Source organism: Neofelis nebulosa, chromosome 14 (assembly GCF_028018385.1).
Source record: "Neofelis nebulosa isolate mNeoNeb1 chromosome 14, mNeoNeb1.pri, whole genome shotgun sequence".
NCBI classification, from domain to species: Eukaryota; Metazoa; Chordata; class Mammalia; order Carnivora; family Felidae; genus Neofelis; species Neofelis nebulosa.
The window spans coordinates 64,345,916-64,371,642 of NC_080795.1; the positions used below are offsets into that span (position 1 = coordinate 64,345,916).

The 25,727-nt window shown below is 41.8% G+C and overlaps 1 protein-coding gene across 3 annotated transcripts in view; it reads right to left on the minus strand.

The window, feature by feature from the left end:
* Window positions 1-25,727, minus strand: part of SNTB1 (syntrophin beta 1) — a 242,729-nt gene that overhangs the window by 84,241 nt on the left and 132,761 nt on the right. For all 3 annotated transcript variants that reach the window (XM_058698939.1, XM_058698937.1, XM_058698938.1), the window contains one exon: window positions 8,845-9,052. In XM_058698939.1, coding sequence (XP_058554922.1) covers window positions 8,845-9,052 — 208 coding nt within the window. The remainder of the gene's footprint in view (window positions 1-8,844; window positions 9,053-25,727) is intronic.

Here is a 25,727-nt window from a genome sequence, read left to right on the forward strand (position 1 = left end):
CCTCACGGGGCTCCTGCTCTCATCTGATACGCCCACCACCCAGTTCCCTGTACTCCCCCTCGTCCTTACCCTAATGGGTTTTCCTTCCCTGACAGCCTGCAGAATGATTCAAACAAGCCAATCCCATACTCCCATGGGAAACAGAGCATCTCACCTGCTTCTTACTGCAAGGCCTCTCCCACAGTCCCTGCCGCTTCCCTCTGTCCCCGAGGAAACCTATGTGGCCCTGCAGTGCTTGCAGCCTCCTCCTGGGCCCTGAGTAAATGCGACTAATGAGCCACTGCCAGGCTCCTCTGTCCAGTGCCCGTGTCATGGGTTCTGCCATCTCCTACTTGGTGGGGGGAGGGGGGGTGTCTCTTCCTCACCAAGGGGGTCAACAGGTGATCGGAATAATTACATAATGGAAATCAATAGTAAAATCAATTTTTTTTTTAACTAAAGAGAGGGAGTTCTGGAAGAGATCTATTTCATAAAGAAAGGGTGATCTGTAACAACCCATAAGATAAAATAAAGTATCAGAGTCTGCTGGCCATATGACCAAGCACAGGGAGCTTTCAATCTTGAGTTCTACACATGTCTCCAAGAAGATCAAGTAGGGCTCATATGAATTTGTGGGAATCAGCCTACAAGGACAGAATGTACACGCCCCATGTCTTCTACGTGGGCAGCACTGATGTCTCCACCTTGGTGACAATGACTCCCGTTACTAAATTGCACTGTCAAGTGATGCAGAGAAGTGGGCGTATTTTCATAATTCCGTTATGGCGGCCTCCCTGCTACCCACCCACCCCAGTTTTAGATCCCTGATTTTTGAGAGAATGGAAGATTGGGGCCACTTGAATTCCATTCACACTGGCTCCTACACTTTAAACACTTGTAGTGCAAGACTAACAGGAAAATAACCAAGCTGTTGCCGGTTTTCCTCGGTCTTGTTCCATCACAGAGGCGATTCACTCAGGAACTGGATGACTGCCTTAGAAAGCAGCACGACAGACCCATTAGCACTTAATTGCATTAACAGTCTGTGTTTCCTAGCATAACAAACAGTCTTGATTTAGGGATGATGCAAGTCAGGGGTAGCCTGGACAGTATTTCTATTTCTATTTATCAGATGGGAGTTCCCTCGGGTCAGAGACTATTTTCTCCCTGGAAGAAGTGGTGGGAAATTCCCACGTAGGTGATTTTTAGGCAGATAGTGGAGCTGATATATTTAGAGGCTCCAGAAATATCGTTCCCTTAATTGCACTGTCAAGATCTTGATTACCGGCAGCCTGTGTTCCTCAGGCCATGGCTCTTTTACATTTGCATTTGAGATTCCTCTCTTAGATAGCTGGGCAATGCAGCTACAGAACGAAATTCCTTGGTTGCTTATATTCATAGGGAATTTCAGGGGCTGAATAAATTGCTATCGTTGGAACTGAAAATTAGGGATGGTCTAGTGAATTATGTGAAAATATATGGAAAAGTATGTTGATAGGTAGAGACAGATAGGACATGGATGGATAGGTAGAGGTGAATATAGAGAGAGGCAGACGGATGGAGAGAGAGGAGAGAGAGAGAGATGGATGGGTAAGGACGGATAGACAGGCTAGATGAATGGGTGGATAAACAGATATAGGAAGAGATGGATAGACCGAGAGAGACAGACAGTTCTGACTTCACACAGCAGCGCTGAACAATAAAAAAGACTGTGTAAACTGAAACCACACTAAATGATCGCAGTCACTTGGAAAAAATCAGGATTGGTCTCTAGATACGCAACATGTTGTATTAAAACATTAAAAACTGTCTTACTCTCGGTTGTGAATATACAGGGAAATGAAAAAAATAGTAAATATAAAACATATTTACTTAGTAATCTATCATTTAAAACATTAGAAAGATCAAGAATGAAAATGTGTTATTTCTTTGTCAAAAACTTGAGAGAAGTGTGAACAGGGCTTCTTGCCTTCTCGTCATGTGACTCGGAATTCAGAGTGAGCATCTTCTCTCTGCCTTGACAAGCCATCCTACTCCTTTCTAAGTCTGGATCAGCCAGCAACATTTTATCCTTTCTACTTTCAGGGATGCGAAATGTCTCTGAAAGTTCCCCTGTTGTGAAGCGTCTCACTTCTTCTGGGGTACATCACTGACTTCTGGCTGCACGTAAGGAGTCTCTTGAATGGTACCAGCATTTACACCCCCACGGTCAGCTAGTTCTTCTATAATTCCATTTATGTTTGGGGGGAAGCTCACTTCCAGAATTGTCACTTTTCATTTTACTGCACTTTCACCCTTTTTGGACATCTCCCCCTTTCTCTTATCCATTCTTATAAAATGTCATAGATTTATTACTAGGAGACAAGGCAGAAACACAACTACCCACTTTGCAGTCTATGTGTGAATGAACAGATATGCGGTGACCGATGGCCCATGGATTGTGAGAGAAGGCATGTGATTAGTCACAATCTTCACGTCAGCTATTCACACAGGGATTTTTTTGAATGAAAAGCTGCCAGCAAAGTTTGTACTTTATAAAATTACTTGCAGGTAATATAGCATAGTCACTGAAATTTGAACTATGCTGTTGAGACTGGGGATACTGACTTGAACCATGATAACTGAAATTCATAGGTACTGGAAACACTCAAAGCAAGTGTGTGTGTATCTTAGTCTTCGCCTAACCTGTCCTATCAAATACAATTTCAGCCTTTGTTGGACCTGTTCTCTGGGCTTCTGTAGTACAAAAGAGGAAGAAACAGAAGAAGGGCAGAGGATTATTGTGTGAAATATAAAGGCAGGGACTAGCCAGAGAGGTGTAATTGACTGACATAGTCAAGAATACAGGAAGAACACAGAAGAGAGAATCTCTTCTTCTCAAGGGTTTTCTTCTTTTAGGGTTATGGAAGGAATGAAAGATTAGGATGGAAGTCAACAGGAGAGAAAAGATTTTAGTAAGCGTTGCACTGACCTGTTTTGTGAATGCCCCCTGCTATAGACCGAATGTGTCCTCCAACCCCCACCTCCAAATTCGTATGTCAAACCCCTCCTAGTGTGACAGTATTTGCAGTGGAGCCTTTGGGAGGTAAGTAGGTCATGAGGGTGGATCCCCCATGATGGGATTAGTGCCCTTGTAAGAAGAGAGTTACTTTCTTTCTGCCAAGTGAGGAGACAATGAGAGGGCTGTCTACAAATCAGAAAGAGGGTTTCACCAGTACTCAACTACGCTGGCACCCTGATCTCAGACTTCCAGTCTCCAGAGCTGTGAGAAACAAATTTCTGTTTATAAGCCATCCAGTCTATCGCACTGTTACAGCAGCCTGAACTGATGAAGACACCCTTTATTTTCACAAAGACAAATAAAGGATAGGAGTTCTTTTGATAAGTCTCTTAGTTCTGAAACCTGGCTTTTTGTATGTAATATCGCTCTGACACTGGATTCTGGCAGTCTCACGTATTTGGACCCATGTTCCCTGGATCCCTTTATTAGCTCAGCTTAGTGGAAAATTCTGGACATTGGAATTAGAAAGAAGGGCCCATGCTCTGTCTCTGCCACTTACGAGATGGGTGAAATTACTCAACTTCTCTAAGCTGGCCTCATAGGATAGGAATTATTTAAGGCACATAGCTTGAGACAGACTAGGCACATAATAAATACTAATTACCAACTTCCTTTCCTTTAGGAACACCCTGGGGAGGCACAGCTATATAAATGTTCCCATTTACAAATCAGAAGTGGAAATGACGAAAGCTGAGAATTGAATTTGCAACTCAGAACTGGGTTTTTTGTTTGTTTTGTTGTGTTGTGTTGTGTTGTGTTTTTGTGTTTTTAATCTGACAAGAAATGGTGTGCAAACTAAGATGACAAGATAGAGCAAAGGCAACACCTGATGAACCCAGCACAAAACAGAATTCAGCAATTCTGCCATGTTCCCTGTTGATCAGTGTTTTTCTAAGTAGCAGGAGAGTCTGAGCTCAGTTCCTTTTTCTCTTGTCTGAAATCTGACTGATCATTGAAAACAGCTCAGTAACAACTGCAAAAAGATTAAAGAACAATGACTGAAGAGTGTGTTTGGGACATACTGCATTTTACAGTTCAGGGTGAGGATTAGCATTTATAGGCCCTTTTGAGATAGACTGGGGCTTGTAAGGAGTGTAAAGGTTTGAGACTAATAAGAACAAGGGAAAGACCATATTGGTACACCTGACCCATCTACAGGTGCGGGTGCTTATAGGAAAAGCAGCACAGGGCCTGTCACTGTTACTGTCATAGTTCCGAGGACCCTGAAGTGAAGGAGACAAAAAAAAAAAAAAAAAAAAGGCCCCAGTTCAAAGACTATTGGCCCAGTGCTGACTTTGACACTGTAGGGAGTCCAGAGAATGGCTACGGAGTTTAAGGAAAGAATAAAATCAATTGCAATGGATGAGCTGCGGTGGATTCTTTTAAAAATTAAAGTAAAAAATAAGGATGTCATCACCTTGTCCCACTCTCTAATTATTCCTGTGTCTTGATTTAGACTGTGACTTTAGATAAAACACTTTGCATTTTCTGGGTCCCAGATTCCTCATCTGTACAAAGAAGAGGTTGGTTTAGATCAATGTCATAGTTCAGGCTGTTAGAATACCATAGATTGGGTGGCTTAAACAACAAACATTTATTTCTCATGGTTCTGGAGGCTGGAAGTGCAAGATCAGGGTGCCAACATGGGGTTCTCGTTGAGGGCCCTCTTCCTAGCCCTGGAAAGCTACCTTCTTGCCATACCCTCACATGGTAGAGAGAGAGGGCTCTGGTCTCTCTCTTCATCCCCTGAAAAAGCACCAATCCCATCATGGCACTCTATGCTCTGACCTCATCTAAGCCTAATTACCTCCCGAAGGCCCAGCCTCCAACATATGGATTTGGGGGGACATAAACACTCAGTCCCTAGCAATTACTTCTGCGTCCCTGCTCTCTGATATTGTATATGAAGATACATATACAATACTACCCACCAAATCAAAGTCAACTTATCTGCCCAGCTTTCAAGATCTTCCATAAGGGGGTGCCATCCAAGGTATCAGATTTGCTTGTCAGCTTCCTCCTGGATGAACCCTCACCTCCCTTTAGACCAGTCTCTGGCGTGTCCTCTCTACAAGTTGCATTAATCCATTACCACTTTTTTCCCCCATATGCATCCTCTTCTCTTGGAGTGCACTCAACTCTCTCCATTGCCTCAAGAACTAGCCATTTTGTGGGAGTCATTCTTCCAGTGCTCAGACCATATCACAGGGAATGATAATATTAATACAAAGTTTTCCTCCTGTGTAGTACAGAGGAGGTTTTAGGATTAACACAGAGAGGATTTTAAAAGGGAAGCTGCTGGGGTGCTTGGGTGGATGAGTCAATTAAGTATCTGACTTCAGCTCAGGTCTCTGTCTGTCTGTCTCTGTCTCTCAAAAATAAATAAACATAAAAAAAATCTTTTAAAGGGAAGTTGTTGTTGTTCTGTATTATTTTAGTTCAGGTAAATGCAGTTCTAAAAACTTGAAATTAAATTAAAATGTACAAATCTTGTCCCAGAGCTGCCATCATTAATCACAAAATTAAAGATTAACAGTATAGGAAAAGACAAAGGACATCAATTTAAGGTAAAGTACAGCTGAATATATATAGGATCACACTTTATATCTTTACAAATACCAAGTGAATTCTCTGATATTTGTGATAATATAAGAAGGCCACAGTATTAAGGATTTGCCATTCATTGTAACATTTTGCTGAAAACCGTTTGTATGCCTCCACACTAGGATTCAGTATTAAATATTTAATCAGAAAGGATTCCGGCTTGGATTTTTTTTCCCTAGGACTTGATCCATGGTAATCTTTGAAAAGTTTTGAAGCTAAAGGCAATAAAAGACATTCTTGCTTCTGATAATTGTCCATGGTAAGTCATTACTGTTCTTAGGAACACAGCACACAACGCAATTTGAAGAAACATCTGTAATGGTTATCTGAAATTATATGATAAGAACAATACTATTCTGAAAACAAAAAGAGCTTTTTAGGAGCCTTTATTACTGCTCCATGGGAATGCCTAATAATGTGTCTACTGATAATCTGGGATAAGCAGACAACTTTTAAGTGAGAAAATGGAATCTTTGGAAAAACTTTCAACATCATTGATAACGACACAATTATGTTTTCCAACCATCCAAATGGTAGTGAAGTTCGTGTTGAAAGAGATGGAAAAAAGAAGCTCCAGGAGGGGACAGCATCTCAGTTACTTGGAAGGTGGAGAGATGTGTAGGCTGGACAGCTCTCTTTGCCCCTCCGGGTCCAGTCTCTACCCTTTTCCACCCTGCTTGTGCCTTGGGAGACAGACCTTGTCGGAGTGCATCAGTGGGGCTCCCTTGCCTCTGGCTTCCAGTCAGCCTCAGCCAATGGGAGACACTGGCAGATCAGCGGGCAGGACTTGTACGGATGTGCTTCCCTCTCAAAGGCCTCAGCTCTTGGTGGTGGCCCTTTTCTAGAGCTGCAAGTTCCGCTAGTTTCAGGGAACCGCTCCTTTTCCTTGTTATCGCAGATTAAGGGATGGTAGTGGCCTCGTGCCATTGGTGCCTCTGGAGTACTTCTCCATCTCTTCTTGGTTTCCCTTACCTTGGCCACACCTTTCAAATTACTGCTGCCTTAAATCCTTTGCAACCATCACTTTTAGGTTTGCCTTCCACCTCCCGCCAGGACCCTGAAACCTGCAGAATATCTGCCAGTCTACCCAGACCCCTAACCAAGGGAGGACGTCTTTCAACCTCATCTTCTCCTTCTAGAGTGAACGTCTGTTGCTCTGGCTTCTCCACAACCCATTCAACTCCTCCTAGCACAGCAGCCAGACTTTGCATTAGAGAACCGCCTGTCCCCATCTCTCAGTGCACATGACTTGGATGAGGCTGATCTCAGTACAACCCAGGGCTGAACATCTGATCTGAGTCAGGTCAATTAGGCTTAATCTCAGGAATCTCGGTTCCAATCTTCTGTGGGGGGCAAAGAGGTCTTTATTCAGTGAGACAGGTACCTGTAAGGGACATCACAAGCCTGGAACTGTTGGGCCAAGGTCGAGGGCTTGCCTAAGTGTAAACCAATGAAGTGGGCAGGGTGCAAAAAGATGGAGAAGCAGGTCGAATATCATTATTTGGATCCCTGGATCCCACCATGCCTGAAGTTGATCCTTGGACACCGTAGTTTTGCAAAAGTGGTAAAAAATAAAAAATAAAAAATAAAAAAAATTTTAAAAAAAGTGGTACACCACTTTTTTGCTCAACTGAGTTGAGCTTTCTGTTGCTTGCTATGGGAAGATTCCCCCACACATTTGGAGAAAGGAAAAAGTAAAGAGTGTTAGAGACTGTGACTTCTAAAACGATGTCATCCAGATTTGCAGTATTGTTTTCACTGAGAACCCCAGCCCATAAGGTTTCCAGAAGCTACCTGTGGGTTTTGTTTATCATGCCCTGGGGGCTACCACCACCTGCATTGCCCCTTTCATCCTCTGGAATCTGTGAGAGATGGGACGACACCAAATCAAACAACCCACTCTGTGTTGAATTCTGTGGCTCAGACTCAGGCATGAACTGGTGCAAACAAAGAACAATGGTGGAAAACAGCCGAATGCTGTGCTCAAGTATTATTTTCAAGTGCTGTTTGACTGGACCTTCTCAGATGACACGGTTCACTGGCAGGAAGGCTGTTTATTGCAACAATCATTATTCCCATTTACCTCCTATGACAATGTGAGTCACTGGGAGGTCAGACTATTCCAAAAGCCCAGTGTTCCCGAGCACTCAAGGTCAAGTTCAAGGGACAGCAATCAGGTATAGGGATAATGGCAAAGGCTCAATCCTTTGAAATGAAGAGAAGGGTTAATTCCCAGGAGATTGTCGCAAAGTGAGTTTTACTATTTTCAACATATCATGTAACTTGGGAAAAGAAATCAGAGTGAACAGTGTTAACATGACCCCAGGTCCTTCCCACCGTAGCTGTCCTCCCCAAGAACAAAGGTTAAATCTTCATTCATCCTTATACACTTCCCTCTACTCCTGCCTAGCGCCATGCCTTGCACAACATCGGTGCCCACAAATGATGGCATTTAGGGCCTGCTGACTTAAGAATACAGATAAAATATAAAATAATATGTCAAAAGAGTTGCTGGTAGTTGCTAGGGACTCCTTGCTATTATTAGTAAATGTATCTATCTGTGTTAATAAGCAGGTCATGAAAACACACAGAACCTTCCCCCCCCCCCCCCCGCCTTTTTTTAAATTTTTATTTATTTTTGAGAGACAGAGCACGAGCCAGGGAGGGGCAGAGAGAAAAACGGAGACACAGAATCCGAGGCAGGCTCCTGGCTCCAAGCTGTCAGCACAGAGCCTGACGCGGGGCTCGAACTCACGAGCTGTGAGATCATGACCTGAGTTGAAGCCGGACCCCCAACTGACTGAGCCACCCAGATGCCCCCAGAAACCCCCCTTTTAAAGCAACACTTGCAACTTCCTTACCTCAGAAGGCAAAAGCTCCATTTTGAGTTTATTTTCCCCAACCTTCCTATGTGTGAGAGTCAATACCCATCCGCTCGCTTAACTCATTCATCCATTCAACAATCTGTGGCCACCTGCAATCTGCAATGTATTGGACTATATCTGGGGGAACCAGAGCTGATGAAGACACAGCCCCCATGTGGAACACAAAAGCAAACCTGGTGGAGATGGCCAAGAAACCCGAGCGGCCTGTGAATGAGGGACCCAGCGTGTGGCACGAGGTAACTGACCTCATGGCTGCAACAGGTGCTGGGGAATCGCTGGGGAAAATGACTATTACCAGGGGAGCATTTTCCTTACCTTATCTGCAAGCCAGCCCAGATGCCTGATCTCTCGGCTCCCAGCAATGCCTGTTTTCCCCAGTTGCTCTCTGACCTCAGCAATCACTTGGGTCAGCAGGTCACTAACATTGGAATGGATGGCACTGAACCAGGCCTGGGCAGTGGCTGAGTCCTTGCTCCTTAGAATCACTGTGTGCTTAGCATCTGGAGAGTGAATTTCAAGCTGCCTAGAGAAGCAAAGAGAGAAGGGTTAGAATGTTTCCTGGCAGATCATACTTTGTCAAGTCTGGGCCACAAAAGGTGAATGAATTCTTTACTTTTACTTTTATACTCTGTCAGTTTCAGATGGTTTGTCTTAATGCTCCCATCATTCATTCCTTCACTCATTTGTTCAACCACAAACATCTACTGAGTGCCCAGGCATTGTTCTAGAACCTGGGGACATCAACTGAATTAAGGCTATTTAAATTTCCTGTTATTCGGCTGACTGGCTTATCAATAGTATCATATCAAAACTTCCAAACTATGAGCTGATATTAATTTGTTTTACCTCTCAATCCACAGAAGATTGTAATAGTATGCTCACATCCTTGCTGCTCCTGTAGGAAGTATACTGAAATATCTAGCCACACTCTTAATCCTACTGCTCAGTATTAATTGTGAATATTGAAGAATCATAGATGACCAAATTTTGTACTCCTTAGTTAGGAATCCTGTCTGTGGCACATTTGCCTACTACTTACCCTTAGACATGTGTATTGAAGAAGTGAATTGGCCTAGGAAGGGGTAACACTGGGCAGAGAGATGCACTAAGAGTTGTTCTATTTAAAGTCAAACAGGGAAGGAAGGAAGGAAGGAAGGAAGGAAGGAAGGAAGGAAGGAAGGAAGGAAAGGAAAGGAAAGGAAAGGAAAGGAAAGGAAAGGAAAGGAAAGGAAAGGAAAGGAAAGAAAGAAAGAAAGAAGGAAGGAAGGAAGGAAGGAAGGAAGGAAGGAAGGAAGGAAAGAAGGAAGGAAGGAAGGAAGGAAGGAAGGAAGGAGAGAAAGGAAAATCAGAGGAAGGAAGGAAAAGACAGAAGGTAAGGAGAGAAAGCAGAGAGAGGAGAGGAGAGGACAGGACTATTCCATCACCAAAAAGCCCTCCCTCCAGCTATCCCCGGTTGTTATAATGCTCCCCTCTCCACTGCCATCCCAAATTTCTGGCAACCATTAACCTGTCCTTCACACCTATAATCTTTAAGACAGGTAATTTTTATTATAGGAAGAAAAAAAACCCCACATTTATTCATTCATGTATACATGCAAATAAATACTTTTACATTCGTGTTCGTATCAGAAAGATGTAGGGATTGGGAAACTCAAACTGAATAAAAATGACCCATTTATTATTTTGTCCCTTCATTATTATACTACAATTCATTGAATATTTACTATTTTTAATTTTTTTAATTTTTTAAGTGTATTCATTTTGAGAGAGAGAGAGAGAGACAGTGTAAGTGGGGGGGGGGGGGTGCAGAGAGACAGGGAGAAAGAGAGAATCCCAAGCAGGCTCCTCGCTGCCAGTGCAGAGCCTGAGGCAGGGCTCGAACTCATGAAACTGTGAGATCATGACCTGAGCCCAAACCAAGAGAAGAACATTTAGCCGACTGAGCCACCCAGGCACCCCAAATATTTACTATTTATAAATATATTTCTCCTAATATTCCCAGGACTGATACTATTAATCCTATGTAACAGAAGAAAAAAAAACTAAAGTTTGTTCAGAGAGAGGAAGAATTTACTCAAGGCCACACAGTGGTTCTAGGATTCAAACCTATGTTGGTTAGGCTCAAAAGCCCATGAATTTAGATACTGCGTTACAGTGTCTCTCCTCAAGACTGGACAACATTCAGTAGGGGAGCACCCTTGTCTTCCACAGCTGTCTCGAGTCTATTCTTATGCTCAATAATGCCCTTAGTTCCTGAGTTTCAAACTAACAATTTTGCAAATCACCTGAAAATAAGTCCTAATGCAACCTGGCCTCCTTTACATTCAAAACCAAACTTTTAGAGAGAGTAGACCTTTTTACTCATAAACTTAGAGAAAAGGAATGATTTAGAAAGTGGAATGTCTCTGGGGGAGTTTTAGCAATAATTAGCTTTTTTTTTTTTTTTTTTTTTTTTTGGTAAAAAATGTGCAAAACAAGACTCTTCACTAAGACTCCAAAGGTTTCCTGTGATAACACAGGGAATTCTTTAGGTGACATTTGTCCTCACTCAGAAGAAAAAAAAAATCTCATGCCTCTTGGGCACTTTTCAAAGAAACGGGAGATAAATCTTGCCCAAAGTTCTTACTGTTCAGTATAGTTACATAACCAAGTACCAACCAGGGTTCTCAGAAAGCATTAATGAGAGTTCAAGGCACTTTTGCTTGTTTTTTCCTTATTTTAAAGATTTTATTTTTTACTTTATTTTTTTAATTTTGCATATAGAGAGAGCGAGTGAGCAAGGGAGGAGAGTAGAGGAAGAGAGAGAATCTTAAGCAGGCTCCACAGTCAGTGAGGAGCCTGATGTCGGGCTTGATCCCACGACCCTGGGATCATGACCTGAATGGAAATCAAGAGTCAGACACTCGACTGACTGCGCTACCCAGGTGCCCCTTAAAGATTTTATTTCTACATAATCTCTACACCCAATGTGGGGCTCAAACCCAAAACCCTGAGATCAAGAGTCGCATGCTCCAGCAACTAAGCCAGCCAGCGTGCCCCTCAATGTGCTTTGCAAATTATTCCAACATGATCTGTTATTCTCGAAATTTAAAACCTGCCAGTATTTCATTTGCAGTATTTCCTTTTGAAGACCTGGATTTGTTTTTAAACAAATGATGGCTTGGGAAGCCGCCATTCCCCAGGTATCACACACACATATACAAATGATGCCAGCGAAAAAGAAAGGAAACCAAGAATATCTTCTTTGTTGGGTTGTCGGCATGCCCCCGGAGGAAAGCTGACTTGTAAACAAAGGTACAGGCTAATGATGCGGAGGCCTGTTTTCCCCAGGCTTTGACAGCATTTATCATCATTAATTTTTAAGTAAACTTTTTAAGTATAATGTAGACAGAAATGTGTACAAATTGCAGTGCACGGCTCAAAAGTACCTTTGTAGAGGGAATGCCTTTGTGTAACCGCCACTCAGATCAAGAAACAGAACATTACAGGTACTCCCTTTCCAATTATTGTTCCCCCCCTCCCCCAATATCACCACTATCCGGATATCTATCACTGTGGATTACTTTTATCTCAGGCAAAACCTAGGAGTTTTTGTTTGTCTTCAATTGTTGTCGTTGCCTGAAGTACAGGGAGGATCTTGGACTATTTCTGGGGCAAAGTAGCAGGTCCTGTGCTTTTCTCGTGGTGGTTCTCAAAGTGCGGCAGACCAGCAGCAGCAGCAGCAGCAGTGGGGGAACTTACTAGAAAAGCAAATTCTCAGTTCCCACCCTGGAGCCACAGAGTTAGGAATTCTGGGGGTGGGGCTCAGGAATCACCCTCCAGGTATATCTGATGCAATTCAAGTTTGAGGAAGTGCTGCTCTATGGGTTCGTAAGAAGCCCTGAGCTTAGTTGGTTGCCAGGGTTCCCAGTGGCTGAGGAGGGCACCCCAAAAGGGGATCGAACTCCTCCAAGCAGCCTCAAAGTCTCAAAGAAAGAACACAGAGGACACCATAGGCCTGTGGCCTTTTACAGTCCAAAAAAAAAGGGGGGGGGGCAGAAAAAGCTCTCAATCGAAAATATTCTTCAGACACCCCTGAATAGGTTTTGGTTTTGGTTTTGAATCATTTAACTAAATACAGATGCTTGGACCCCATCCCAGACCTAGGAATTTCCAGAGGTTGACGCCTGAGTATATGCTTTAAATGTTCCATAAATTATATGGATTAAGGACCATGGCAGGCCTCTCTCAGCCCAAGTTCAAGCCCTCTGCAGAACTGAGTGTCATCAGAAGGCAGCACAGCAGAGGGCTCCCGGGCAGTGCATTAACTGTCCACGGCTGTGTCACAACTGCCCTCGTGATTAAGTGGCTGACAACCCCAAACGTTTGTTATTTCAGTTTCTGAGGTGCATGGATTTGAGAGTGGCTTAGTGGGGTGTCTCTGGTTCAAGGGCTCTCGTGTATTTGCAGTCAAGATGTCAGCGGTGGCTTTGGCATCTGAAGGCTTGACTGGGGCTCCACTTTTTGGATGGTGCACTCATCTGGCTGTCTGGCTGTCTGCAGGAGGCCTCAGTTCCTTGCAACATGGGCTTTTGCAGACCCTACTAAGTATCTTCATGACATGGTAGCTGGTTTCCCCCAGACAGCAAGAAGGAACTGCTATTTATTTTACCACCCAGCCTCTGTTATTATATGTAGAGCACCGGGTGGAGACCGGGTCGTAAATATATCTATCTAATCTATATCTATATCTATATCTATATCTATATCTATATCTATATCTATATCTATATCTATATCATCTATATCTATATCTAACTAGCATGAACCTCAAATACATGCCCTTTAGCCTAATTTGTCACTGAAGCTCATTTTGCCAAAATGTGACCCCATGCACTGCATGTTTTAGAGCACGAAGGGACACAGAAAGAAGTTCCATTCCTGGGCTGGCTACGTTCCTTCAGCAGCCCATTTTCCCACCAATTTAAAGTACATGTGCTGGACTGCTAGGAATTTATCCAAGGGATACAGGAGTACTGATGCATAGGGGCACTTGTACCCCAATGTTTATAGCAGCACTCTCAACAATAGCCAAATTATGGAAAGAGCCTAAATGTCCATCAACTGATGAATGGATAAAGAAATTGTGGTTTATATACACAATGGAATACTACGTGGCAATGAGAAAGAATGAAATATGGCCTTTTGTAGCAACGTGGATGGAACTGGAGAGTGTGATGCTAAGTGAAATAAGCCATACAGAGAAAGACAGATACCGTATGGTTTCACTCTTATGTGGATCCTGAGAAACGTAACAGAAACCCATGGGGGAGGGGAAGGAAAAAAAAAAAAAAGAGGTTAGAGTGGGAGAGAGCCAAAGCATAAGAGACTGTTAAAAACTGAGAACAAACTGAGGGTTGATGGGGGGTGGGAGGGAGGGCAGGGTGGGTGATGGGTATTGAGGAGGGCACCTTTTGGGATGAGCACTGGGTGTTGTATGGAAACCAATTTGACAGTAAATTTCATATATTAAAAAATAAAATAAAATAAAAAAAATAAAGTACATGTGCTGGACAGTAGCTGTGAAGCACCTAGAGTTTGGGTTCAGGCTGGCTCTAAAATCTGCTGGCTGTGAGGCACTAGGCAAGCTACTTAACTTCCCTAAGCCTCAATTTCCTTATCTGTAAAATGGCTCAATGCACTTGCCTCTTAATGTTATTGGGAAGACCAACTGAGAACGTGTGCGTGAGATGTCAAAATGCCAAGCTGGTCTGATCAGGTCTAGTTTGCCATGAATAGTCTTCCCAAACGTAGGGGCCCCATGTGGCAGGAAGAGTCTTCCCAGGTGGGCTTTGGTTCAACTCTTTTTCAGAGTACTTGGACTTGGAGGAAAGTCTAGTCCCAGGAAAAATGAAAAAGTCATACAAGGACTATCTCTAACATCCTGGAATGGAAAAAGGATAACTTTGGGAAGAGCGGCATGAGTCTTCTGCGAGATCTTGGATGATTTGGAGCAAACCTGATAATACATCCCCTATTATCCCATCTACCTCTGTTCTACCCAAAACAGCCACACCAGGCTCATGTTTAAGAGCATAAGTTGCTAAGATTTGCAGCCATCATTAGAGCTACAAATGTTTGTTGATGCCCCCTGTGTTTTCTCAACTACCTAAACTAACCAGCAACCACGAGGATGAAAGGAGATGGGAAATTGTTTTACCTTTCTGGAATATTTTGCTGACAGCATACCCCAAAAGAACCACTTTCAAATATTTCATAACACCCATTTTTTTTAAAGCAATTTCAACTCCAATAACTACTTCATCAATTTGTAAATGCACAGGAGCTAAATATGAAGACATAAAGTAAAAATAGGGGAAGGAGGGGGTGGGAGAGAAAGAAAAGGAAAACAGGAAAAACTCAAGGGTGGGAAAATTAAGGTGTGCGAAAATGCTACGGTGGCCGGGTAGCTGAAGTCATTAAAGTCAGGGAACCAAATCCACATGACACAATGGAGGTGCAAAAACACGGGGCAGAACAGTGAGACTCGTGTCATGCCACTGATTTAAAAATGGTGTATATAAATGCTTGTAAAGGTGGAGACTGTGCTGGGAAATGTATCCAGGTGGGTTCAATGAGCAGGGAAAGTGTGACAAGAGGAAAAGACTGGAAAGGAGATTTCACTGTCTCACTTTCTGTCTTCTGAATTTTGTTCCACGTATCCATTGTGTACTCACTGTATTGGAATGGCAGCGAAGGGGGAGGGGAGGAAGAGCAGGTAGATTGGCCTGTAGGTTAACACAACCTTGTCTCAAGTCCAAGTTCTGTCATTTATGAACTATACTCTCTTACGACTATCTGTGGTTCCATCTGCCCAATCTCCATTTCCCCTTTCTGGCACCAGGCTTTACATCCCCGTTCTCAGCTTTATTAGTTTGGGGGCTCAATGGTGTGAGGGTTGTAGGTGTGATATAATTTAAGTTATGGAGATTCAGGCCCAGGATTCCTGGAGGAATAACTGTTAAGGAGATGGGTTTTTTTTGGTTTTGTTCTTGTTTTTTCCTCATCATATATACAAAGGGATCAAATAACATCATGGATCGGAGGGTCTGCCCGCAAACAAAGCCAACATTGAGGAAAGCAGAGCTGAGAGTCCTGGATCCAGCCATACCTGACACACAGCGTATCTTTGTACTTTTCTCCTATGTTCCCCTTTCTGCTTAATTTGAGTTGGGTTGTCAAATACAACTAAAAATCCTGACTCATTCACTGACCACAAACAGATCACATGATTTCAATGAGCCTTGAGTCTCCCCTATAAAATAGGAGTGGTGGTGGTGATGATGAGAATGATGATGAAGTGATAATGATGATTATAATGGAGATACTTATAATAAAACCGTCAGAGGTTACTAGAGCATCAAATGAGATAGTAATTGTGAAAGTGCTCCGTGAACTTGTAAATCCTGATGTTAGCAGTTGTCATTTACGCTTTTGGCATTTTAAGACTCTTTTGTTGGCTCGGAAACTGGGAAAAGGAACTGTATTAGTGAATACAATGCTTGTGAACTATCTGCACATACAGGCACATATAAGCAAGTTCTCTCTTTCCTAGCTGCACCATAAATAAAGAGACAGGCATGTAAATCCTAGTAAATCTCTTGAGTTACAAAATAGACATGGAAACATGTGGTGATTTCTTCATACAAGAATTTCTTAGCACGTGTTGGGGGCCACAGAGGCATGGAGAGTACATGGTCCCTGTCCCCAAGAAGCTCACCATGTATAGTAGGATGAATAATGTTGCTGCAAATTCATTTCTACCCAGACCTTCAGAATGTGACTGATTTAGAAATATAACCTTTGCGGAAGTAATTCATGTAAGGCTGGTGCTGACGTCCTTTTCCCATTAACTACCCACTGAATTAGAGTGGGTCCTAAATCCAAGGGGGTGCCATTGTAAGAGACAGAAAAGACACACAGAGAAGAAGGCAATATGAAGATGGACACAGAGATTGGAGGGATGTATCCACAGCCAAGGAATGCCAAACATCGGCAACTACTGGAAGCTGGGAGAGAGGCGTGGGATGGTTTCTCCCTCAAAGCCTCTGGAGGGAACCAGCCCTGCCAACTCCTTGATTTCACACTTCTGGCCTCCAAAACCGAGAGAGAATAAATTTCTGTCGTTTTAAGTTTTCCAGTTTGTGCCCACTTTGTTACGGCAGTCCTAGAAAACTAACACACCATGTAACTATCTTCTTGCGCGTAGTTGAATGAGAACTGCGTTAATGTGTAAAACACACAGATGCTTAAAGTAATTTGTAAGACGCAGATCGCTTAGAACTATGGCAATCATGCTTCCACTTCAACACATATTGGCATTAAAAAGTCTTCTCTTTGGCAAAAAACAAAAACAAAAAAAACACCCCCTCCAAAAAAAAAAAACCAGACAAAAAAACCTTACCCCCCACCAACATTCAATTCTAGATGCAGGAAGAGAAAGGAATGAGGGGTATATATAAAACACGCAGAAGCATGCAGGGCCACAGTAGGCCATCGTCAGTAAATCAGAGTGCCTTCTACCTCCCTCCTGGCACTAAAAAAAAGAAAAAAAAATCTGGACAACCTCCTTGCTAGCTGATGAGTCCTACATTTCTGGAAGCGGGCAAGAGGAGGGAGGGAGGGAGTGAAGGAGCAATAAAGTCAGGATGGCTGATTGGAGCTATTTTCAGCAGCCTGGTCTTTTATAACTCCTATTTTGTTCCCCAGTTGAACTGACCACTGCTTGATGAATTGTGTTTATCTGTAGTTCAGCGATAAAGTTCTCTTTTAATTCCCTGCTGAATAGAAATATTTAGGGCAATGCCACAGCTGTGTTTATTCTCACACTCCACCACAGTTATGTAAATACTGCCTATGGAACTATTTCTGATAAAGGCCCGTCCCAACCCCGAGGAATTACACGCTCGCTCTAGATGTCTGCCAAGATGAGCAGTTTCCATCCAGCTTGGCACAGCCTATGAATGATATCACAGCTTCTCAGAGATCATTTGGCAAACCTCACAATAAAAGAGTAATTTTCTTACCCTCTTACTCTTTCAAAGACTCCCACGGAGACGATTAATATTTCCCAGAGTTCTCTGCTTCCCCTGTTCAGAAACACGAGGCCAACACATAGAACTTGAAGCCTCCTGACACGAACTTAATAAATAAAACTCGTGGCCGGGCAACAAAAGTTTCACGTGACCTTTCCCCTCCAACGTGAGGCTGGAGGAAACACGGATGAAGGTAGCCAGAAGCATAAGGCCTGCGGCCTGGCAGCGGCCACTGGGAACTGAGGACTCAAACTACATGGTCATTGTCATTATGGATGCTTCCAGTCTGTGAATCTGGGATTCCCATGGCTGATAAAAAATATTTCCCAACAGACAAATACATGGCACCATTAACAGTGGCTGTCTCTACACGGGTGAACTTTGAGGTGTTCTTCTATCTCCAGTTGTCTTCTTTTCTTTAATGTCTAATATTTTCTTGAAATGCCATCACACAAATACGAGAAGAAAAGTTTCTTGAGGGAAAGGAATGTCTCCACACCTTTTCACTAGGAAAAATATTCCTATGTGAACAAGAATACACTACAGAAAAACTCAGATTCTTTTTTAAAATCCTCAAGTTGGTTGGAACTAAAAGACATTCAAAAGAATGATCTGTATTCACAATATTCATAATGAGGAGAGGACCTTGTCCTGTGGGGGTGAAAACTTCACCACCAAACATGTTCCCTTTCCTCATTTCATCCCTCCCGTCATCTATGAGGTGCATGGTTTTAGTGTGTTTACCTCACAGAGGAGAAGACGGCACCTCAGAGAGGCTGGTGTGTTGGGCCTTCCAGTTAGTAAGAGATAAAGCCGGAACTGGATCCCTAGTGCATCTGACTAGAAGGCCTGTCTTCATCGTTCTGTTCCATTGAGTAGGATGTTTATAAAACACAGTTTGTTGCTGAAAAGAGTAGAGAACATTTTTCACCTTGGTTGCTGCTCAACATCTTTCAGATACCCTTGCTGCATATTTGGAAAGTTTTCTAAATTATGAGTTGAGCTTCCCCATGGTAGAAGCCAGAATTCAAGCCCCCAGTCTTTCTTGCTGCCGGGACTCAGAGCCATGCACTCAAAACGGCCAGGATGTGCCGTGAGAAAGTAGTTGTGTGTGGAATCCATCTTCTGGCAAGGACGGCGGTGGAGGCATCCAGATCTAAATGGCACCAGTGGCAGAGCTTGGCCAGTCCCCAGTCGTCATTGGTGCAAGCTGAGGCAGTTGTGGGAGCTGAGACCTGGTTGTTAAGTGGTGGCAACAGTGGTGTCTTTTCTAGAACAGCCTTCACAATGTGAATGGGTGTGGAGCCTGGCCTGTCTCTCTGAGCTCTTTGTAAAATACGTGAGCCCGCTAATATCCTCAGCTAGAGTTGCTTCTATTGGGCTGAAACTACAATCCCCCGCTAAGCATGTAGATTTCTGCCGCGATGGGAGCTAATGAGATCACCTAAGGGATATGTCAAGTGTGAGCAGTTAATAGAAAAGAAGCCAGAAAAGGTGTTCTGCTGTTTTTCACAATATCCCGTTTCAAAAACAGGTCACGCACGACATAGTATTCTGCTAGGCTCTGAGGGAGCCTGACGATATCTCTCCTATTGGCTGGGTTTCAGCTTTTCAGTAACACATACATTTGCAAAATATGTGAAGAATTTCAGCACTTCAACTTTCCTAGGGGAATGATATTGTTATCAAAGTTTTAGAAGAGGAGTCAGCTAATGTCAAACCAGAGAAAACATTTTGTTTTTTCTGCTACGTACTTCATCTGTACCTCACAGAATACTCTTGTGATTTGACCTTGCTCAACTGATTTTTTTTAAAGCCATCTAAATATGCAATGTGCTATGCAGGTCAAATAAATGTACATTTGTCTCTAGATTCTTAATATTATACACTGACAGAATTAACAGTCCATCCCAGAGTCCAGTCCAGAGCACAGTGTTTGGAGTCTGAACATCTATTTTGCTTCTTTTGAATTAGATTATTTTGGACCAGAATTAGCAAATAAAAATATAGGATGTCCAGTTACATTTGAATTTCAAATAAACAACAAAGAGATGTGTGTGTGTGTGTGTATGTGTGTGTGTAAAGTACGTCTTGCACAATACCTAGTAGTAGAAATGGTATAAAGAACATGGATTGGAAAATGTACAGAAGAGGTGCCTGGGTGGCTCAGTCGGTTGGGCGTCCGACTTTGGCTCAGGTCATGATCTCACTGCTCATGGGTTCAAGCCCCCCATCCGGTTTGTGCTGACAGCTCAGGGACTGCAACCTGCTTCAGATTCTGTGTCTCCCTCTCTCACTGCCCCTCCCCCCGCCCCCACTCTGTCTCTCTCTCTCTCTCAAAAATAAACATTAAAAAATTTTTTTAAAAAGTACAGAAAATAAAACGGATAGGACTTTATGATGGATCAGCTATGACAGATGGGGAAGAGAGAAGTGTCAAGAAGGTTTCTGGCTTAGACAGCTGAATGAATGACAATGTCTACTAATAAGATAAAAAGTTGAAATGGTTCAGATTTGGAAAGAAACACAAGTTTGGGTAAATATCTCCGTCTTCATTTAGATATCTTCTAGTAACTTCAAACTTGTAGGGTATACATCTACCGGCTACTCCTGAAGAGTCGGTCTGTTCTATGGTTATTTTATTTTAATGGAATCAACATCTTCCCAATAATCCAGGTTGGATAACCCAATCATTCTTGTGCCTCCTGTTCTCTTCTCCTGGTACCCATTCAGTCTCCAAGGTTTATAAGTTTTATCTTGGTTGTATCTCCCTTTCAAAGAGCTAACCAGATTGTAAATTACCGAGTTTTCTCAGTGGAGCTAGGGCAATCAGTTGTCTAGGATGAAATAGAAGTTTTACTTTGCAGGGCAACTTCGATCAAATGGTAATGGTTGCCTGAAATAAAATTTTAAAAGAGGCTGAGGTCTCCTTCTAGACTCAACTAGAAAAGTAGCATCATCATATATTGACGTCTGCCATAGACATGGGAGTAGGAATTGGGGGTACTTATGTTGTCTATTCAATATTTCTAGAAAGCATTTTGAAATGTGGCTCTGACATGTAGCTCGTGATTGCCCCAAGCTTAGAGAGAGTCGTGGCTTTTGGTCATCTCAAAATTTCTCTTTCAAGACTTATCCCTTTATAGTTTATACATTATGTTATGATATATATTATATATCATATATTATATGTCATATATATATATGATATATATTATGTTAATATCCCCCCATTGCCTGACACACAGATGGGTAACCCATAAGTATCTCCTAGGCTAGGTGAATGGATGGCTCTATTACTAAAAGTTTTGTCCAGACTCTATGGTGGCTCCCTTTCCAACCTCTTGTGAAAGTTCTATAACTGCCTCCCTGTATGTTTTGTTTTTCCCTTACTAGAAGTTAACCCTTTCAGTCTTGAATGGTGAATTTAATGCTAATGTAAAAGGTACTTCAGTTCTAAATCATTTCTTTAATATATTTTTAAAAAGTCAAACATGTTTTAATGTCCCATGAGAATTGTTTCCACGGATAATGTGTAATAGCAGTCAACTCAAAAATGTTTATTTTATTTTATAGTATTTTGTTTATCAGATAATTTGTCATACATGATTTTCTTGGGCTTAAAATAATCAATTTGTGGTCTTGTGAACTTTATCCAGTTTGGATGTAAAAGCAAACAGCCTTACAAATATGTAAATCAAGGTTAAAAGATGATACAAAATTAAAACAGCAAGGACTATTAATTCAAAGGATGAACTTATATTTATACCTTAAAGGTAAGAACAGAAGTGGATGCCATCTAACTCATTTATGTCAGAGTTGCATGTAAAACAATAAGATATATTTGTCTCACTCATGTACAAAATTGCAAGATGCCTTTTCATTCATTAACTTACAATTATTTTTGAGTGCCTAGTACCTAGACCTGGCATTGGGCACAAGAGGGGAATGGGGCTCAACACAGATATGGTTTCTGTGTTCCTTGAGATTACAGTCCAGCAATCTTGGACAACCACACACTTTCTTAAGTTTTCATATAACATGAAAAATTCCTAATTCCCAATTTGTATCTATTTTAGGAGCAGACAACCTTTTATTCAGCTTTTAATAAACTAAGCAATAACTTACCACCGTGAAGTTGGCAGCTTCTTATACAACAGTAACAGTACTCCACCAAACCCAAAATATCACTCATCCATTCTGTTTTTATTTCTACTATGTCTTTTTTTTTTCTTTTTTTAAAGGAGGGAGGAGAAGAAAAGGGGAGAAGGGCAGAACCACTGTATCTCCAGGAGAAGATGTGTTACCAGGAGAAGGCCATTAAGCTGTTAATATCCCTTCAACAAGGATTATTAGTAGCCACTACCCAGCAGAGAAGAGGTCCCCAGGAGAATGGTGAAGATGAGGCCAAAGTTGGATGAGACGAGAAGGATTCCTCTACCACATGAAGGGACTAGAGTAGCCAGGGAATTGGGGTTCAGAAAGTGAAAAAGACCACAGGCAATTTTAGTTAGTATGGGAGCACTAGATAAAGAGAAGAAGCAGAAACTAAAATTATCCTAATTTAATGTATGAATCAATGAATGATCAAAGTGAGATTTAGGAATCTAGAAAGAATTCAGAGGTCATTTAACTCAAGCACTCATTTCAAAGATGAAAAATCTAACTTCCGGGAAGACATAATTTATTTATCCAAGGTCACACCGACAGGTAGTAGTATTATTGAACCTAGAATCCAGACTTCTTACCAACCATGTTTATCCAAGTTCAGAGACTAGGCACAGAGAGCTCATGATGTGCTGAGGCCAACTTAACTTTCTTTACAATTTTCCAGAGGGCTGGTCCTGAATTTGGGGCTGATACCTCTTTCTGCATTTGAAACAGCTACTGTAATACTTTGTAGATATTTCATTGTCAAAGTATTTATGGACATGACAGCTTCATAATTATTTTCTCTGTGAAGCCTTTGCTCAAAGACACATTCACCTCTTTTGTAGATAGCAATAATCATTTCATTACTTGAAGGATTTAAACAAGCACAAACAAATCAGCTACCCACAAAATTGCTATTTTTAAAAAATCTGTATCTGAACTATCTAGACAAGTTTTAAATTGTCATGCAATTCTGCACTGGTTGCAAGAGAGAGTGAAAATCAGAATAATGCTAATGATCATCCCAAGTTTCAAAAGGTCACACTACATGAAATTCAATCTTCCTCATTCTTACAGTAAATGCCAAGGTGCCAAACAAGTTGGGAAGAGAGTCAATCTCTTTGTGAAGCAGGAAAGCTATGGGTTAGATTTGTTTAATTTTATGTTGACTTCATTAGTTTTTTTTGTTTTTTGTTTTTTTTTTTTTTTAGGAAAGTAGGCATTAAAATAAAACTGGAAAGTTATTACACATGAAGGAAATTTATTTGAAGATTTCTACTTCTTGACAGAGAGGTGCATGGGGAGGAGGAGTCAGGAGAAGGGCAGGCCATGGAGGGGAGAGAAGAATGCCCAGATTCTGGGGTTGCTACCAGGGAGAGCTGAGCTCCTCAGCTGGTCAGATGCCTGCCTCTGCCTATAACATTCAAAACACTTGTTCCCTCCAGATGTGCAAGTCAATTGATTAAACCTTCTATTTTCAGCTTTGTACCCTTGGGCAATCTGCATGAGGACTGTTTCTCAATTAGCCTGGACTGCTTTTACCAAGATTTCAATATAAGTCTTCCAAAACAAAACAAAACAAAACAAAACAAAACACCCAAAGCAACCAGTTATTGAGATGGGGCATGAATCACTCATGCAAAAATGTTTATTGAAAGCTTGCTCTCTGCCAGGCAGTCTGCTAGGTATTAGGGATACTGAGTCCAACAGCATAGCCATCAGTCCACAGTGCTGAAGGAAGGTGCTGGCAAACAAGAACCCCATGCTTGCCCTCCAGGACAGGCCAAATGGTAGAGGGGTTAGAATTTCGTTAATGGAGTCAGTCAGTCTTGGTCTATGCACTGGCTACGAGCTGAACATCCTTGAGTGAAGGACTCAACCTCTCTCCGTTTCAGTTTCCTCAACTACAAACAGGAGTGGGCTGAGTTATCACAAATGCAATCCTTGGAACAGTGATGATCCTGAAGCTCACTTTTGAAGGAAGAGAATCAGTTGGCTAAATCAAAAAGGAGTAGTAGTAGCCAAGGGGAGTATCTCAGGGAGAGGGACAGCTGAACAGAGGACAGAAGGGGAAAACTGTATTGCACATTATGGAAACCGTGTGTAGTTCTTTAATGGCCTGGACAAAGTTTAGGGGAGAGGTGGATGAGGAAGTGGAATTACAAACGGGAGAGTCCAAAGGGGACCCACAGACAGAATTTCATTAAAGCAAGTGATGCGATCAAGCTGTATTTTAGTGAGATGGTGCCGAGAAGATGGGATTGGAGGGGAGAGAGACTGGAGGCAAGACTGGGACATTTCTGCAGTGACAGAGGTGGCTGCAGGAGAAATGCAAGGGGAAGGACACTTTAGATATTAAAGGAAGGTCAAACTATAGCAGAGTAAGAAGAGCATTCTATTGTGACCATTTGATTTATGAATTAATACTTGTATCTTTGGGAAAATGTGTCCTCCAAATATTGAATTAAAAATACCCTTGCATGAGTACAGGAGTCGGCTAGGCATGGGGGGTGGGTGGGCAATGGGATACAAAGATAAGCTGGATGTAGTCCAAGCCATTTATAGTTTAATGAGGGGGATGGTACCAAAATCATTCTAATACATGGCAGAACAGGTGTGCCATTAAGGAAGCATGGAGTATCCAAGGAAGGCATGCTGGAATGTAAGGATCAGGAAATAGTTCAGGAAGAGAAAGGCATGTTAGATGGGGCTTACAGAATAAGAGGATTTGACAGCTGGGGAATGAAGAGAGGGCATTCCAGTCTGTGGGGACCATCCATGACCAGGGGCAGAGACTCACAAATACTGAGGTGTTCAAGAATAGAAAATAGTCCAGCTTTTCTGGAAAACTATAACTGCATTTATTTTTTGAACAGTGTTGCTGAGATACAACTGGCATACAATCAACCGTACTTTAAGTGTGCAGTAAGTTTGGACAGATGTATATCCACCATGATGACACTGCTTCCCTCCATTTCTCTTTCTATAGCTTAGTTTGCATTATCTAGAATTTTAGCAAATGGAATCATTTAGTACATATTCCTTTCTATCTTCTACACAGTGTAATTACTTTGAGATTCATACATGTTGTAGCTGTGTCAATAGTTCACTCCCTTTTACGACCAAGTGGTAACCACTGTATGGATACACCACTGTTTGCTTATCCATGCACCTTTTGACAGACACGTAGGTCCTTTCTAGTTTTAGGTTATTACAAATAATGGTGCCATGAACATCTGTGTTTTGTTTTGGTTTGGTTTCGTTTTGTTTTGTTTTTAGTGGACACATGCTTTCATTTCTCTTGGGTAAACAGCTTGGAGTAAAATTGCTAATTCATATGGTAGGTGTGTGTTTAACATTTTAAAGAATTGCCAAACTGTGTTATCAGAGTGGTTGTACCATTTTTCGTTCCCCTTCAGCAGCGGATGCAGGTTCCAAAGACTTCATAAAAAGTCTTGAATGAGGTGGTGTTAATCGTCCAAATTTTGTTTTCTTCAAAACTGTTTGGCTATTTCTCTATGCATATTCTATTTGCATTTCCATATGAATTTTTAAATCCATTCTTCAATTTGTATAGAAAAACCTGCTGAAATTTTGATTAATATGGCATTGTATCTAGACATCAAGGATGGCAGGGTTCTCATCTTAACAGGACAGAGCCATTCTTTCCTGTATACCCATATTTCTATTTCATATCATTTTCTTTCTGAATGAAGGACCTTCTTGAGCATTTCTTGTTGTACAGAAACAGTTCTTTCAGGTGACAAGTTCTTTCAGCCTTTGTATGTTGGAAGAAGTCTTCATGTCACCTTAATTTCGAAAGGTCTTTTCACTAGATAATAGTTTTGACAGGTTTTTCTTTTTTTTTTTTTTCCAGTACATGGAAAGATCTCACTGGACTATCTTCTCATTTGTATTACTTCTTTTTTTTTTTTTTAATTTTTTTTTCAACGTTTTTTATTTATTTTTGGG